At 42.2% G+C, this 16088-nt stretch overlaps 2 protein-coding genes across 4 annotated transcripts; one reads left to right on the top strand and one right to left on the bottom strand.

Annotated features, from left to right (window-relative positions):
• Nucleotides 1-3566: 3566 nt before the first annotated feature.
• Nucleotides 3567-7325, bottom strand: snrpa (small nuclear ribonucleoprotein polypeptide A). 2 transcript variants are annotated; one of them, XM_072695117.1, is made up of 7 exons: nucleotides 7240-7325; nucleotides 6602-6691; nucleotides 5385-5557; nucleotides 5102-5275; nucleotides 4822-4992; nucleotides 4648-4736; nucleotides 3567-4318 (listed from the first exon to the last, which is right to left on the bottom strand). In XM_072695117.1, the coding sequence occupies exons 2-7, from the start codon at nucleotides 6672-6674 to the stop codon at nucleotides 4159-4161; spliced, it is 840 nt and encodes a 279-aa protein (XP_072551218.1). In that variant the 5' UTR covers nucleotides 6675-6691; nucleotides 7240-7325; the 3' UTR covers nucleotides 3567-4158. The 2 variants fall into 2 exon arrangements, with proteins under 2 accessions (XP_072551218.1, XP_072551219.1); XM_072695118.1 differs by having other exon boundaries at nucleotides 6602-6686; nucleotides 7240-7324.
• A 349-nt stretch (nucleotides 7326-7674) lies between these two features.
• On the top strand, nucleotides 7675-15292 carry actmap (actin maturation protease). Of its 2 annotated transcripts, none has more exons than XM_072695353.1 (7): nucleotides 7675-7741; nucleotides 8092-8307; nucleotides 8960-9022; nucleotides 9873-9997; nucleotides 11436-11565; nucleotides 12735-12805; nucleotides 13938-15292. In XM_072695353.1, exons 2-7 carry the CDS (start codon nucleotides 8114-8116, stop codon nucleotides 14261-14263), a joined length of 909 nt encoding a protein of 302 aa, XP_072551454.1. In that variant the 5' UTR covers nucleotides 7675-7741; nucleotides 8092-8113; the 3' UTR covers nucleotides 14264-15292. The 2 variants fall into 2 exon arrangements, with proteins under 2 accessions (XP_072551454.1, XP_072551453.1); XM_072695352.1 differs by having other exon boundaries at nucleotides 8954-9022.
• The last annotated feature ends 796 nt before the right edge of the window (nucleotides 15293-16088 follow it).

The following is a 16088-nucleotide window of genomic DNA, read 5'->3' as shown; positions in this document are numbered from 1 at the left end:
TAACTGCCTCCATCTGGCTCCAGTGGAACTGTCCCAAAACACTAAGCTTTACAAAGAAGCTCTGAGAAATAACAGGGACGTTAGTTGACCTGGGGACATTTCCACAAACCTCGGCGTCTGCCGAGGCGGCACGGATCAAACGGAAAGAAAGGGCTGAGAAGGCGAACGGAGGAAGTGAGTAAACAGGAACACAACATGAGGCTGCCTGAGGAGAGAAAGCTGCAAATCATTGCTACGCTCAAGGTATCAGACCCAGCAGTGCAGCGCACACACACACACACACACATCTCTGGGAAATTAAACATCACACTCTTTTTAAAAGGCCTGAATTCACATTTCACTAAATTATTCCCTAAAGTCGCATTGTGGCCTCCCATTACAGCATAACATGATGCCATCCGGCTGGCTAACAGGCTGGATTTACTGGATACCATATACACTTTTAAAGGGTACGTGAAAACAACTTAAACGTGGTTGTGATGTCACAGCCATGAGCACGCCACACTGAAGTGAGGAAGGAATATCGCTGAAGAGTAAAAGTGTAAAAGTACTGGTTTCAGAACGACTTCAAGTAGAAAAGTAAAAGTAATGGAAGGAAAACAAAGGCTGAAAGCTCAGGCCGCGCCACAGGGGTCTATAGTGCACTACCCCCCCCCCCCTCCCCAAAACCCCATTTCTCTAAAAGTCATAATGAGGAGAATGATCTATTAAAATGTTGATGTTAAAAATGTTGGGCTGCACTAGGCTCCTGTTTCAGCTGCAGATCTGCCCATTGAAAATGAAGCATTTCAGTAATATCAGCTCTATTAAAGGAGCGTCTCTGTGCTCTACTGAGCATCAACATGAGCTTCATGGAGGAAAATATGAGGAGTCGTTGTCTAGAAGTTCTGTAAAGCTGCAGAAAGTCAGACTTCAGAGGCGTGTGATCAATAAGCTTTATTGGAGTGTAAATGTGGGGCTCAGTCGGGACGTTTCACTGCAGCTCTCTTGAGTCTCTGCCACGGACACAGTCTTCATACTAGACTACAGACGTCTGCTGTGAGCTGCTGGAGAGTGACGGGACGTGTGCAGGTGTGATGTTTTCCTTCCATTACTTATACTTTTCTACTTGAAGTCGTGCTGAAACCAGTACTTTTACACTTTACACTTTTACTCTTCAGCGATATTCCTTCCTCACTTTAAGGTGGCGTGCTCATGGCTGTGACATCACAACCACGTTAAAGTTGTTTTTTATGTATGAATCTGACTGACTGAGTGAATGCTACTCTTTAATAGTTTATATGGTATCCAGTAAATCCACAACTTTTTTATTTAACCAAGGCCAACAGCGCTCCAGAGGTGGGGAAAGCAGTTCCCACTTCAAGGCTGTTTAAAGGCTGGCGAGGCAGCGGCGGTTGTGCCTTTAACCCTGCCTTGCTGTAAACAGCCAGAGAGAGAGAGAGAGAGAGAGAGAGATGTGGAGGAAACCCTCCCTCGCCTGAACTCGTTGGCCACCACTTCAAAAAGCAGCAATGGACAAGGACACCCACAAGTAACAAGGACGAGCGCTTGCTGCGACGGCCAAAGAGCGACACAGACGGCACTGACTCCTCTGTGAACCGCTGGTGCTGGATTTTCCAGAGACACGGAAACCAGACTAATGCAATAAGACCGTGAGCAGGTCCGTCCCAAACAAATGTGAAAAACCTGTTCAAGAAACCGGCCTGCAAAATCAATAAGCGAAAAGGTTAGAGGACAGATGAAGATGGGGGGTGGTGTCTAGACAGTGGAAGAGCTGAAGGATGACACTTTCCCCTCTCAAAAGGTCACACGAGGACGAGCTGGAGATCGAGCTAAATCCGATTACAGCTTTGTTTAGAAGCAACTTCTCAGAGTTTCAGCCACAAAAAGGAAGAGGCCTCCAGCTGGGCTGGAAAAGCAAACCGTGGGACACTCGCTCACACTCGCTTCTTTTGGGGTTCTTCTGCATTTTAAACCACTGACTTAAAAAAAACAAAGAAAGGCTGCTGTTTATGTTTCTGCAAAATCAGATATGAGCTCACGTTGCTCAAAAAGGCGTCTTGCTCCGAACGGAAATGAACAGCAGAACTGATGATCAGTGATCCACACGTTCCTCGGACAGAGGGTTGGGGTGTAAGCATTAGAAGCTGGACTTAAAAGCAGGGGTGTTTCTAGAGGACTACTTTTACTGGGGCACAGCTGTACCCCTCTGCCTGCCTAAGAACATTTATATTACTATACTAATTATATTACTTCCTATATATCATGAATAGGAGTAATGTTAATAATGTTAGTAATAATACTAGTTAATATTATTCGTAGTATTAAGGCATTTCATGTCTTCTTAGATAACATTAGTAATACTATCCTCATTAATAGTATTAAGAATATACAAGTTATTAGTAGTATGCTAATAATGGTAGTAATATACTCATTAATTTGTCCCAGTAATATGTTAACAATAACATATGATTTTAATAGTATTGTCAGTAATATGCTTGTTAATTGTATTGGTGTTATTATACTAGTTATTAGTTGCATTATGTTAATAATGTTAGTAATTTACTAGTTAGACATGTAGTATTATGTTAATATTAGTAATTAGTAATAATTAGTGTATAGAATATACTAGTTATTAGTGAAAATAGGTTTCTCATCATTAAGTATGAGCCAGTTAGTAATAATATACTCGCTAGCGCTAGTAACAAGTACACAATTTTAGTAATATACTAGCTAATGAGTTATAGTATTGCTAATATCTAGCATATTTCTATTATTACTATATTTAACAGTGCTGTAACTAACAGTGCAGCTCACATCAACACGCTCATTTTTAGCAGAATTGGACTGAGCTGAGACTAGAGCAGGGAAGCAGGCAAGCAGTTTGGCATGTTGGGTGAACATGCTGGCCGGTCATGAACGTGGTGCATCTGCAAACTGCATCAACCATCATAATTCACAGACTATACATCCTATTCAACACCACATTTGTGCATCGAGTAAATTTTGATTCCTCCATGTTACAGCCCTATACATTTATCTGGAGGAATTACCTTATAGGAAAGTTAACCTAAAACTTTAAATGTCAATAAATATATAAAATAAGTCAACACTACACAAAATCCTCAAAGGACAAGCATTTACTTTGGAGTAAATATAAGGGCTTTATTTGGTGTGGTGGAGATTTCTAGTTTGACACTATAAATATATATATTTTTAAAAAGTTTTTTAAACACGTCTCCATTTTTATTTTTTATTATTTTTATTTTATTTTATTTTTTTAAAGGTTAAACCAAGAAGCCATTCCTCTGCTAAATTATACTCTACTGCTAAACTTACTCTAGCAGCAACTAATGCGCCACACAAACCTTCACCACTTCTTATAAAAATGTATATTTTTAAAACCAGGTACAGGAAATCTGGACCAATGGGGACACTTCATGTACATATCAGTTGCATATCAGGAAATTGAGCAGGATTAGCATTATGGAAGACTGACAATTGTTCAGTCCTGCTTAATCGTTTACTGAATAACGGTGCATTTTCTCCAGTTATCTTAATCTTGTCAAATAAATTAGCCACCAGAGATCATGCGTCAGTAATTTTACCACATTTCAGGACAGTGTGATCAAGAATATTAGACATTCCCTACATACAGTTAATCAAGTTATAGACAAACAGCAGTTTGTTTTAGTAAGAACATCTTTAATTAAAACAAAAGCTCCAGGTGTGATGTCTGGGCAGGCCAGACTCTGGGTGCAATGCTTTTGAACACGAGAGAGAGTGTTAAAGCAAAACCAAGTATAAAACCAAAAAGCTACTTACAAACTCCAACGCAAATCCTCTTGCTAACGGAGTGGAAGAAGAAAAAAAAAAAAAAAAACCAATACAACTGGACGCGCTGCTGGTATGAAAGAGTCCTTACCTTCCATCCAGATGTTCAGAATGCCTGCTCTTAGGCACAGCACTGACATGACCATTAATAACCAAATTTACCTCGTCCCTGAATGTGACTACACAGTAGATGGAGAACAGTCCTGTTCACACTTCTGAACTCTACATCTCCTCACACAGATGCAGAGCACAGAAGCCTGCTTATACTGTAGGTATATACACTATTCCCCTATGGAACTCTAATCAGCATTCGAGACTGGACGGTTATTTCTTGGCGAATGAGATCTTCATGGCGTTGGTCTGAGTGATCTTGAAGCCCTGCAGTGCTTCCCTGGCGGCACCTGCCTGCACCTCATTGTCAAACTCCACGAAAGCGATGTCATGACGACCAGGAACGAGACGCACCTCTTTGAACCCTGGGAACCTTAGAAAAAGAGAGGGAGACGAGACATGTGAGCACCACAGGAAGCCAAATATAACCAAAAAATAAATTTAGCCAGTGTGGTCCAGCAGGATAAGGACGACCAAAGGATCGCTGGATTGAATCCCGGTCATGCTGCTGGCCATTAGCAGTTGGGGCCTTGAGAGAGCATAGTTGACCTTGCTCTCTTCAGGTCTCCCTACCAGTTGTGGAAGCACTGCATGTGATAAATTAGAGACGGAAAACAACCTTAAGCCTTTTCAGTCACACAATCAGTTTGATGGAAGCAAGAAGATGGCAAGCTAAATTAACAAGCATCATCAATCACTTACTGGTTGAAGAGCATGGACAGCATAAGCTCGTTTGTCTCCTCCGGCAGGTTGGTGAGGAACAGGATATGGTTGGGTGGGTTTTCTGACACCTACAAGAAAAAGGACAGATATTTATTTAAAGTCTAAAACGTTAACATGAGTTGAACTGGGCTGTGTGTAGTCCCTACTGCATACCTGCTGAGGCATCTGGCCAGGCATCTGCCCCGGCATCATCTGACCTGGAGGCATGGCACCTGGGGGCATCTGTCCCATACCGGGAGGAGGCATCATACCAGGAGGAGGCATGTAAGGAGGCTGGCCTGGCATTGGCATCATACGAGGAGCTTGACTCATTGGAGGCATTCCCTTCAAAATAAAGCAAGTAATTCATCATCAGATTATAAACCTTGCTCGAACATCAGGCTTAAAAAAACATCACACGAACACAAAGATTTAGCTTCTATTACAGACTCACAGGCATAGCAGCAGGTACTCCAGCCATGCCAGGGGCAGCAGCTGGCACGCCCTTCTTCGAGGCAGCCGATTCAGTACTTTTAGGCTTCTTCTTCTCCTTCTTACGGTCCCGCTCCACGTACGTACCCTTCATCTTCGCAATAATGTCGGAGTCCTGCTTAGCATACTGAATGCGCTGAAACAGTGGAACAAAATTTTCAGCAGGTTTTTAATAAATGCAACAGGAGCCAATCTCGGTCAACTGGCCAAGAGTGCAGTTACCGTGGTTACGGATAGTGGCATACCATGGGTTTATCATAAAACGGGAAACCCTGCATAGATCTCAGAGCGTTGGAAGCACTGTTGACTTCTTTGAAAATGACGAAGGCCTGACCCTTCATCTTAAGGGTGCGGGACACAAGGATGTCCAGGATTTGCCCAAACTGGGAGAAAATGGCATAAAGGGATTTCTTCAATTCTGTGGTTGAAGACAAAAGCAAGATTATTAGAACACAGTTTTAGACACACAAAAGAAATATTAATAAAACACCTCTTAACCAGTAGAGTGTATGATTTCTATTGGTCCGTCATCATGACCAACCAGACCTAGCTGGTCAACCAGCATGACCAAGCTTGTTGCCCAGCCTAACTTCCATGATAACAGTGGTTGACCAGCATGACCAGCCTAACCACAGTGTTCCACTAGTATGGACAGCTGTATGCCTAGATGGGTCAAGCTGGCCATGCTAAGGTCAAGTCAAATCAAGTCAAGTGGGTTTTATGGTCATTTCAACTACATACAGAGTACACAGGGAAACGGAACAACGTTCCTCCAGGACCATGGAGCAACATGGACATTTATGGCATTTAGAAATCATAGATTTCTATCATCATAGATAAAAACAGAAATCATTTAGCTGACGCTCTTATCCAGAGCGACTTACAAGGTTACTCGTATTACAGCGTTGGACCAATGTAGTGTTAGGAGTCTTGCCCAAGGACTCTTATTGGTGTAGCACAGCATAGCCACCCATAGTCACCCAGTCTCCCACATGGTGTGGTAGCTCACTGGCAGGTAGTGGTGTTATCTGTTGCGCCACACCAACCACGTGGACACAGTGCAGACAGAATAATACATAATTAGGGGTAGTGTGCAAATTATGCAGTGTGCAATAAATATTGAGTCCAGTGAGGTAGTAAAGTTATTAGTGCAAAATGTTTTCCATATTGTCTGGGGTAAATGGTTGGAGGGAGAGGGAGATAGAGATAGAGATAGAGAGAGAGCATGGAGCAGAAACACATCAGTTCAGTCTCTGGAGTTGAGACGTCTGATGGCTTGGGGGAAGAAGCTATTGCAGAGTCTGGCCGTGTTGGACCGGATGTTTTCCACTTAACGACCAGCTTTTCAACCACCTTGACCATCAGAGGCCAGCTCATACCAGCAAAACCTGGTCCTAAGTGGAATTCCCTCCAGCAGGACACTGCTAATCATCCCTAAACATCAGGCTGAAGACAAACTTACCATCCTTCTTGATTTTCTCATTCAAGTTGTTGATGTAAATGGTGTGATTCAGACGCAGCTCCTGGGCAGCCATCCTTCTAGGGAGCTGTGCTACCAAACCAAGGCAAGGCAAGGCAAACACAAAAGCTATTAGCTTGGCAGGAGGCTAGACAGCTAGCTAGCTAACATACTGTGGAGTAATGTGGTTAGCCTGCTAGGCTAGCTAGCTAACTAGCTTGTAGCGCTCGGTGACTTTAAATGTAGCTAGGATAAAAATTATTAACACAGTTATTTTCAACTAAGTTGTATAAACTTAAAAACGTTGAGAAATTAAATAAAAGCCAATAAAAACGGAAACGTGGAGCTTACAGCGCTTACAGCTAGCTAGCCTAGCTACAAGTAGCCGCTAATAAAGGCTCACTCCCACATTGCTCCTCCGCGCACTACATTTAGTGCACTACTCTAATGTAAAGTGCCACAACATCGTCGCCTATCTAGTGCACTAGATAAGCAATAGGGAGCGATTTAAGACACAGCCTAAGCTAGCTAGCTCGCATGCCTGTATTTTAAGCTCAATTTCACAACTTTTCTTACAGAAAAACAACATTTGCAACAATATAAACGCGTAAATGTAATAAAAGATGAAAATAATGACTTACATTGGTTAGAAAACAACAAACTACGCCCTTACAACCAGGCTGCTAGCTAGCACACCAACACGCCGCAAGGGAACCGATACCGGCCGTGACCCTCTCAGGAAGTCCCGCCTCCCAGAAAACAAGCCCTGCAATTGGACAGTTGTCTCCAGATAAAGTCGCCGTATCTGATTCTCATTGGCTAGTGGACGCTGCCCTTGCGAGTTCCGTGATCTGATTGGTGGGGCTAGGCTGCGTGCAGCTGCGCTGTAGCACCGGTCTGTGTTGGAGCTGTAAGTGGTTGAATTTCCTTTATTTTGACTCGATTTTAAGACAACTGTGCCTTTATTGATTTATTTGACAGTTTACACAGATAAATGATTGTTTAAAGCAATAAAAAAATCTAATTTGCTGTAAACATGTCCGATTGTGGTGACCCCTATGTCATGCCCTTATTAGGAAGAGGTGTCTGGAGTCTGGAGGCTGTCGTGCTCTCTCTCTGGACACTGGTGAAGTTCTGAAGGAGGTCTGTAGGTCATTATATTGATCAGCAATGCCACCCTGTATTAATGCCCTCTGTCCTCAATTTCATTGGCCTGGATCTGTTGCCTACACCAGTGGTTCTCAGCTCCAGTCCTGGGGTCGACCTGCTGCCCTGCACAGTATCATCTATCCCCACTAACACACCTGATCCAAGCTCATCACCTAATTACTAGGGTCTTCATGAACTTGAGAGAGAATCAGAGAATACCTCCAGGACTCACTGTCCGGGGCAGTGGGTCCTCACGTCTGGAGGGGACAACCACCGGCCTAATGTCTGTGACTGCCTAAGGAACCTTTGTTTATTTGCTGCTCCACTGTTTTCTCACTTATTAGTGTGACAAGCTGGAAAGAGATCATGTCGGTGGATCTCCCTCCTGCCCCTCTTCCACCTCCACCTCCACCTCCACCTCCACCACCTCTCCACACCCCTGTTCTGGCTCCCTCTGCATCCAGCAAGAAAAAGCTGTACCAGGCTATAGCTGAAGGGAAGGCTCCTGTGGAAGGAGACTTTGAGGAGGCCCGCTTGCTGCTTGCCCAGAGAGAGAGCAGGTATGACATTAGAGTGAATATAAATAAACAAAGAGACAATGCAATCAAGTTTAATCAATCAATCAAATCGATCAAATCAGTCCCAATAAACAAGTCTATCATCAAATTGACAATACAGTGGCTGGAGTTCATAAAGGAGTCAGCAGCCAAGCTTGTATTCTTCTTAAAACCCACATATCAGCCCCTTGTTCTGACTGGTGTATTTCTGGTGTGTTTTCTTGACTGTTATTGTTTATTTACTGCTAGAAAATCACACTGGGCGATATGGGGAAAATATTGTATCACGATATTTTAAGATAATTTCACAATGCACAATATTCATCAGGATAGACGTGATCGCAGACAAAATGCGTGATGGATTTTTAAAAACTACCGCTCAAACACACATCTTTAGTACAGTGATTTTTAAGGAAATGTGCTGCATTTTATCCAGTTAAACCAGGCAGCTGCAGCTGAAACCTGCAGCGCATCAGTCTTATTTAAGCACTGATCATATCCTCGATATGCTTAAAGAAGCATATTGTCATATTGATCACGATACGATGAAATATCATCATATTGCCCAGCTCTACTAACTGCTGGAAGAACTGGTTTAAACGATCTGAGGTGTTTCTTCTGTATTTAATGCGTAATTTTCTTCGTGGAGTTTTAGGAAGGACCTTGAGTGGGTGCTCTGCAACAAATATGTGCCTTCGCTGATTCAGGACGGCCCAAAGTGAGTCACATACTTTTAGGGTGTTGTTTTTATCTGGGATACAACATGCCTGATTGTGCAGATCAGATGTTGGCTTATCAGGAGTGTTAGATCAGGCTGAAGTCTGAAGTCATTTGCTTGAGTTTGAGAAACCTAGTTTATTTCACCGACTTTAGATTTTAGTGGTTAAAAGTTCTCCATTATTGAGAACCTTGCCCAGTCTGTTTACAGTGGGGGTGATGGGAATCACACGTCTGGAGAATTTAACGCCTCTAAAAGCTACACCAAAGAAAGTTATACGATGAAATGGCCACAATTGTTCTGCATTTTTTTTAAAAATAGGTTTGAAATTGTGGCTTAAAATGTTATGATATTATTATGATAGATATTTATCAACATTAAAATTAGATGTAAGTAGGGCATAATAATACATTTGTATTTGTGTTGTAGACATCTTTACTGCTGGTTTCCGTCACCACCACCATCCAAAAATAAATCGGAGACATTAAAGCAACAATATGGAAGATTGGCATTTTTTGCTCCTTTTCTCCCCCTACAGTCAGGAAGTGTAATTCGTACTTTGGGCCACCACTTTTTCTGCACAAGCTGAGAGAAACAGAACTGTGTAGCAGTTAGCAGCATGTCGAGCCCAGGATTAGCAATGCTAGTGATGCTGCTCTCCCTAGTACAGCTCACAGTGAAACGTCACAATATGTTTTTTTAAGCTGCTATTTTAAAGTTTAAAAAAGCTACATAGTGTTGCTTTAATTTTCTCAACGGTGAACCATTTCACATCAGACCACTCTGAATGACGTGATTTCTGATCTCAGCTGAGAACATTGCTTAAATTACAGCTGATTTGTGATTTTAGATGTGGTCTAGTGGCCTTATGGATGGCAACCCATCTGCTGATGCCTACCCAGACCATATCTGTGGAGAAGATCGTACAGACAGCACTGGACAAAGGCTACACTGCCCAGGGAGAGATGTTTTCAGGTAGGGCTTTTCATCACATTTCATCACAGTGTTTTATCACTGTTTACATCACAACCACCAAACTATGCAGAAATTTGGAAGAATCAGTGATATTTCCATTTTAAAAGCATTTAAGTTGTTCTTAATATTAAAACATAGAAATATTAAGTATGTGATGTTGGTTGGGGCACAAAATGCTCCGATGCAGTTTTACAAGCCTGTTATTTTGCCTTAGAATAAAAAGCAGATTTTTCTTTTAGGAAAATGATAAGCTCTGCTTTTAATGGCTGGTTTACTTCACCACAACTACCCACAGTAGCCTCTCTTAGTCTAGCACAGATGATTAGCACAAGCTAATTAGCTTTTCCTTTAAAGAATGGAAAACTATAATTTATTATACAAATCAAATTTAGTTGTAGAGCTTTTTACGATTGGCTTCGTCACAACGCAGCTTTACAGAATCTGGAATCAGTAAGAGGACATGAGAAAAACCCTGAGCAAACCAAGACTCTTAAGGGGGAACCATATATCCTCCTCTGATCAGAACTTTTAATGTAAGTTTTAACATGGTCATTAGGCAGGTAGCAGTGGCAGGAGGGTGTGCAGCTCGTCTGACACGGGTGGTGGGGGAGCCTGGTGATCAGTCTGGTAGGTGGCAGCTGGTCTGATGCAGGTAGAGGGGACCCCAGCGGTCAGGCTTCCAGTAGGTCGAGTAGGGTGAGCGGGCGGTCATTTGCTCAGATGAGGTAAAGAGACATAGAGAGTGTTTTAACCTCGCATAGTTGAATAATAAGAGTTGGGAGAAGCGTGGCCGTGGGTTTATACACTGTAACAAGAAAAAAATCCAACTGCCTTGCACAGATACCTGCAGCAGCGCTTCCTCTAGTAGACCCTTCCACCTCCTCTGGTTGGTCTAGCATTAGCTTTAAGCCTTTTTAGCCTTTGCTATTAGCTATTTTCGGAAGACACAATGGTGTTGGAGGTTCACGGTTTATCACTTCCATGTACTGAACTCTGATTATTCAGCTATGCCAGGATGAATACAGTTATTTTTATTATAGGGCACTTTTAATTTACGAGTCTATTTGCACTAGTCTGTGAACAGCAATGTTCTTAATGTACACAGTAGTGCTGAAACTGCATTCAGACTATGTGATGATGGCAGGAGATTTATTTTAGAGCCATTTATGTCACTGCAGGCCAGCGACACAGTGAGACCCTTCGCTCTGACCTGCACTGCTTGGCTAGAATCACGCATGGCACATTCATAATGCTATTAAAACAATAGCCCTCGCTCTCTCTGTCTCACTCTAATGAGCCGTGATATCTCCACCGCCTGTGCGCACACACGTTTGGGTGGGCTGTGAATGCAGCACTGGGCTCAGTGAGCCATTTCTCTCTCTCTTCTCGAACGCGCCTCACTTCGGATGGTTTACCTGCCTCTTGTCTTGTGTGTTAGCTGGCGATATGGCCCTCCTTGCAGAGGAAGTGTGTGGCTGCGGAGTTCAGCGGTTATCCGGTGGCATAGCAGGAGACAATGCTGCACTGATCCTCAGACACCTCACTGACGGACAGCCGGTCTTAATACCGTATCCTTCTGTATGTCTACTTTATAGTCATCTGGTCTTTCTTACTGAGTCATTGACAGCGGTCTGACAGTTCTTCAGATTAGACAGATCTCAAGATTCACTCTATATAGTACGACGTTGCTTAAGGCACAGAATTCCCTCCTATTATTTTAATATCCCTATTATTATTATTATTATTATTATTATTGTTAGTAGTAGTAGTAGTATTATCCCACATTATTTTAATATTCACTTTTTATCATAATCATATTATTTATATTAATATTATTAGTAGTACTACAATAAGTACTATTAGTATTACAGTAAAAACACAGTAAAGACTAGCCTGACACCCATCCTCCACATGGTGGGGTTAGTGTAATGCAGTGTTATCCAGACTCCCAAGGAAAACAACTCCATATTATATCAATATCATATCGCATCAATATCATATTTACCACAATATTAAAATACATTATTATACTTATTTAACTTATTATACTTTTTTACTTTTATACTTATATACTTAAAAATACTAATGTATAAATATTTAAGTTGAATGTTCTGATGATTCAAAGAACATAGACTTAAATACATATATTAATATATATATATATATTAATTAAATACATAGACGTATTTAATTAATTCTTTATTAATTTACCTCATTTTGTAATGATGTGTTACTCAACTGTTATGTTGATTGTATACAGCCTTAATCTTTTAAAAATCATTTGGCAAAAAAACAAAAAGTATTGCTTGGTGCCCCACACTTTCAGTTTCCCTATACTTTCTCAAACACCTGGTCAGTCTGCAAAAATTCTAATAATAAGAATAATAATATTTATTTATTTATTTACACTTAAACTACACACACATGTTCAGGGAATAGAGGCCTCTCAATGTAAAAATACAATGTGCAATTATCTGTCAATTTGCAATAATCTGTAAATAATATTGTTTTTTCTCAGAGTTTTTTACTTCTATTATTTATATTGTGTATATACTGGTAATTTCTTTGCATTTTGGAGTGTCTTGCTATCCCTTGTGAATTTCCCCACTGTGGGACTAATAAAGGATTATCTTATCTTATCTCTCTTATTTATTTATTTAATATATCATCTTTTTCACTTGGCTCAAATGTCCCTGCAGCTCTTGCCTCTGTATGTACCTTGACTGCTCTGGCACAGATATGATGAGGATTTTAACCATGAGCCCTGTCTTCGCCACGGCCACAAAGCACACTGGGCTGTAGCTTCAGGTAAGACCGAGAGATCACTCAAGGAATCATAAACACCAGCAGGAAATCCAGTATTTATACCTGCATTACCTATTTTATTCAATATCTATACGCATTTTGACCTGATATTTTTGACTAGGCGTTAGCATGGCTACTGCCACGTCAAGCATCGCTCTGGGTTCTTCAGACATAACCACAGAAATATTGATGGAGTTAGCTGTACTATCAAGAACCCAGGGTACTTATTCCTTATGTTCCAATGATTGTTATCTGCTTAATGTTCCCAAATTTCGTACTGAATTCTGCAAGGGTTCCTTTATGCATTTTGGAATCTGGAGGAACTTATTTCTCTTGGAAGATTCAGAGATCTTATAAGGAACCTGGAATCAGTGGCTTATCGCTCCTGGTTTTGCTTTGTGTAAACGTTTTGTTATTTAACCCTATTGATCCAACTAGATTGTGTTTTGCTGCTGTCTTGGCCAGGCTTCCCTTAAAAAAGAGATCATTGGTTCTCAACGGGACCGACCTGGTTAAATAAAGGGTAAATAAATAAATAAATACTCGCTACCATGGCTTTGGCATCACTACCGTGCTGTTATCATGGCTACAGTGCCAGTCTTCACCTAGAATTGCTAGAGTTCCTGTGGCATTAGCCTCGCCCAGACTCATTACTGCATTGTAAGCATCGTTACCACACCAGCGGTCAGCCTCGCCCAGCATCGCCCCCATGGCGTTAGCCACAAGCAATGTTCACGAGGTCCTGGGCCCGTCACATCTACAAACTAGTAAATATGAGCTCTACATCTTAAGGCTCTGAGAGCAAGACTGAAGTCGTCCTTTACCAAGCAGGAAACAGAATAGAGGTCACAGATATTTTGGCCCCAAACTCCCCATTGTTGAAATACCATTGACCGTTCTGTGTAGCCAATGGCGGTCCGGCAAAACTAGGCTTCCCTGTTTTTCCTTTTTTTTCTCTGATTAAAAATGGTTCTCTTATTTCTAGCTTGTTTTGCTACAGAATTAAATTCATGTTTTTTTTCCTGCAACATCCAGCCCAGCAGTTTCTGCTGCTACCAGCCCAGTAACAGTACTGGATATTGTATTTGCCATCTCTGTATTTTACACCCATGCGTTTTATCCCCCTTTTTTTTAGGTGTACTGTTTGGCCTGCTTCAGGGGAGCGTACCCAGCAGACATTTCTCCACTGACGCCACGTTACCCTGGCTGCACCTTTCTGAAGGCAGAGCTCCAGCCGAGTGGCCACCGAATGCAGTCGCAGAGGTCTACATCCTAGCCAAACAGGGCAAGAGCCTGCGCTACCAGCTGTGGAAGTTTGAGACGGTGGCTCAGAGTAACGCGCAGCTCAAGGAGATGGATCCCCAGAGGTCCAGTGATGGGACCCACTATGTGCTACCCCCTGGTGGCGTGGAGGAGGGACTGGCAGGTCAGGTGCTGCTACTGCACTCAAAGACAAACTGATCACACAATGGCTGGCTGATCAAGAGTGATCTGAACTGAACGGGTGCTGCTACGAGCCAGCCTGTAGTTCACTTTTTCGTCCACTAGGTGTCCTTATGTCTGTACATTTCTGACCGTGCTTCTGCTGCAGCAGCTGCTGTTTAAAGTGCTCCAGCGGAAGTGCAGATGATTTTCCGGGAAAATTAAGGGAATTCTTTTCTGTGCTTTTGGAATCTGGAAGCCGGGAACTTGTGACTCTTGGTGCTAGAACAGACTGAGCTGTATGTTTTTTTGCTGCTGTGACTCAGGAAAATAGAAGCTGGGTTAGATTATGGGAATTTCTCTCAGCATTGCATCATTGCCATCAGAAGATCACAGTAGCCTTGGCTGATTATTGGTAACACTGGTACAATACACTCTTAAAAATGGTGCCATTGAAGACCCACATACAGAGCCATGTTTTTAATAGAGACGTGAGAGTGTGAGGACATTTTTTAATTTGTACAGAACCCATAAAAGGTTCTCCACCCTCACACATCTCACACACATTATAATCATAGTTCTTCATGCAGCCAAAAGTGGTTCTTCTGTGGCATCGCTCAAAGAACCATTTATAGAGCCATTTATTTTTAAGAGCGGCTGTGTTGAGAACTGCTATATTCCGGGAAGTTGAGGAGTTACTCATAAAGGACGTGAAACACAAACACCTCCTGAATACCTCCCATGACTGAGTGAAAGGGAAAGACAGCAGTATTTGCTGCATGGTTTTTGTCTTCGACTGCATCAGGAAGTCCTGAGTTTATCACTATTTTAGTGTTCTCTTCTAAGTCGACACGGCTGAGGCTGCCAGGAAACGGTCGAAGGAGTGCGAGGTCTGCTAGGAAGGCCTTACTTCAGCTTCCTTTGTGACTCGCAGCTATTTCAGTCAATAGGATTCACCAGTGTGCACTTAAAGGGCCCATTCTTGCCTGGTCTTTTTTTAATTAAATTTGTAATACCTTTGATTTCAGAAGAAAGAATAAATGAGCAGGTGTCCAGATACTTTTGTCCATAGTGTTACATAATTTTCGTAACGAACCACAGCCAGGCATGCTGTCAATACCTAGTTGCAACATCACAGCCAGGATATTTGTAATACTGCAGTCTTCTACCTCCAGCTCTGAGGCTCTTCCTGTGGTCACTGCACATTAAGCAAGCACTTCTTCTGATCAAGGAAATGATGAAAGCAGAAACATGAGGTCACTGCTCTGCAGTGGAACAGAGGTCATCATCGTCAGTGAACATCTGTGAGTGGACGGTTAGTCACGTGATCCGCATCTTAGGGAAGTAAACTCTTGTACCCTGAGCTTGTACCCTGATTAAGACCATTTCAAAAGGGAATAGGTTGGCAAAGATGGCTCAGTTTGATTGACTCTGAGGCAGGCGATCAGCCTCCAGCCTCATTTAGTTGACAACTGGATATGCTAGGCTAGCTTTACTACAATACACTGCACTTAGACAGTCACCCCACCTCTGTACATGTCTTAAAACATTTAATTCACACATTTTAGGACACCGCACGATTCACAAATACAGTAAACACTGTAAATATTCACCCAAGAGCTTTTGCTGTGTTCCATTTACCAGGGAAGTCGGGTTTTGGAGCTGTGAATGAGGTCACATCTGAGTTGCTCACATTCCAGTTAACTGAAGCCTTTAGAGTTGACCACGACTGGTTTAACAGCCCTTTACTGCCGTTTTCTAGCGAATCTAACCTAATCTAATCATGTCCCACTTTTGTATCCTAGATTATCATTGTAAGCACTGCCTCAGGTTAGGTTGGCCGCCCTTACCTACCCATTAGATC

The sequence above is a fragment of the Salminus brasiliensis genome, chromosome 13 (genome assembly GCF_030463535.1).
Source record: "Salminus brasiliensis chromosome 13, fSalBra1.hap2, whole genome shotgun sequence".
NCBI lineage: Eukaryota > Metazoa > Chordata > Actinopteri > Characiformes > Bryconidae > Salminus > Salminus brasiliensis.
The sequence above is the reverse complement of the archived record's forward strand: the minus strand, read 5'-3'. Positions and strand labels throughout refer to the sequence as shown.

Bases quoted from the DNA above. Each gene is read 5' to 3' on its own strand.
- snrpa (XM_072695117.1), bottom strand. From the start codon at position 6,674: ATGGCTGCCCAGGAGCTGCGTCTGAATCACACCATTTACATCAACAAC. The intron at 5,276-5,384 runs GTATGCCACTAT...CCACTGTTTCAG, and splicing joins CGTTTTATGATAAACCCATG to CGCATTCAGTATGCTAAGCA. The intron at 4,319-4,647 runs GTAAGTGATTGA...TCTTTTTCTAAG, and splicing joins CTGTCCATGCTCTTCAACCA to GTTCCCAGGGTTCAAAGAGG.
- actmap (XM_072695352.1), top strand. From the start codon at position 8,114: ATGTCGGTGGATCTCCCTCCTGCCCCTCTTCCACCTCCACCTCCACCT. The intron at 9,998-11,435 runs GTAGGGCTTTTC...CTTGTGTGTTAG, and splicing joins CCAGGGAGAGATGTTTTCAG to CTGGCGATATGGCCCTCCTT. The intron at 11,566-12,734 runs GTATCCTTCTGT...GCTCTGGCACAG, and splicing joins GGACAGCCGGTCTTAATACC to ATATGATGAGGATTTTAACC.